This window comes from Trichinella spiralis (assembly GCF_000181795.1).
Source record: "Trichinella spiralis strain ISS 195 chromosome Unknown Scfld4300, whole genome shotgun sequence".
NCBI lineage: Eukaryota > Metazoa > Nematoda > Enoplea > Trichinellida > Trichinellidae > Trichinella > Trichinella spiralis.
Window position 1 is genome coordinate 1 of NW_003531239.1, and position 1,124 is coordinate 1,124.

The 1,124-nt window shown below is 42.3% G+C and overlaps 1 protein-coding gene across 1 annotated transcript; it reads left to right on the plus strand.

Annotated features, from left to right (window-relative positions):
- The first annotated feature begins 58 nt into the window (after nucleotides 1–58).
- On the plus strand, nucleotides 59–434 carry Tsp_14294 (hypothetical protein). The gene is made up of 2 exons (XM_003367425.1): nucleotides 59–190; nucleotides 258–434. The coding sequence occupies exons 1-2, from the start codon at nucleotides 59–61 to the stop codon at nucleotides 432–434; spliced, it is 309 nt and encodes a 102-aa protein (XP_003367473.1).
- Nucleotides 435–1,124: the final 690 nt, after the last annotated feature.

Consider the following 1,124-nt stretch of genomic DNA (forward strand, 5'->3'; position numbering starts at 1 on the left):
CACGTTTGGCGTGAGCAAAAAGAGACTACGCCGGTAAATTTTCGACGCTAATATAAAAATGCCGAAATGCGAAGCGACACACCGCCACGCTAATATAGAAGTAGCCGTGGCAGGCGAGCAAGCGCAGTTCTCGTTTGACGTTGTGTTCAGTGCGGTGGTTGCATTGCGCCGTTCATGTGTGTATGCGGACGTGTTTGTGAAAATGTTTTTTTTAATGATCATTTTCATCCTGCGTATTACACTAATTATATGCGCAGGTGGATCGGTTCCAGCGAAAACAGCAAGTAGTGGTATTTTGGTGGTTAATCTATTTGTGTATTCGATTGGTGGAGAAGCGCTCTAAAGTGGTTTTGTCAGTGGAACAAAGATCAACCGCAATAAATATGAAAAAAATCCAGTCGACAACGCAGCAGTTTCAAATGAAGAAGAGATGAAATCATTGGTAGCTGATAAAGCAATAACGTGTTTATGTCGTGAAGAAATGAAAATGGTTGTATAGTGACGACTGTTTTCCGATTGTTGTGACGCATGTTGCACCTGTTATCACGTCACTAACATGAATGCTTGCAAGCATCACATTCGTTTTGAACGAAATGCGAAATCAGAATTGGAATTTCTAAATTGAAGTTGTTCAGGACGGATGAGTTGCTAAAACAGTGAAGGAGGAACATAGTCTGAGCGGCTGAAGCAGTCTAATGGTTCAAACCAGCCAGATGGGACCACCAATTATGCCATCGTTGAAAGTGCATCGGTATCCAGCGGAAGAAGTAATTCTTGTTTCTCCAGTGATCCCATACTCCAGGTTCTCCTTGGACTAGAGAGTTTGCATCATTTTTGACCCACCAGAAAATGCGCCACGCACCTGTAGACGCGTGGATGGAAAATTATTTCGAAATCGTCACGAGCATTCCAGAACGTGAACGATTGAAAATCGTGATCTAGAATTTGAACGGTGTCTTTGGAGAATACCAACGATAAAGAGAATAAGAAAAAAACCGATAGGACCCTCTACGTGGTGCCCGCATGTAAACCAAGTAAACAGTAACCAGTTACTACGTATAGAACTCTGATCATGAAACCCTCACAAAGTATGATCAGGGTGATCATTTTCCAAACGAACAACT

Excerpts from the sequence above, each read along its gene's own strand:
- Tsp_14294 (XM_003367425.1), top strand. The coding sequence starts at position 59 with ATGCCGAAATGCGAAGCGACACACCGCCACGCTAATATAGAAGTAGCC. Across the intron at positions 191-257 it reads GTTCATGTGTGTATGCGGAC|GTGGATCGGTTCCAGCGAAA; the intron begins GTGTTTGTGAAA and ends TTATATGCGCAG.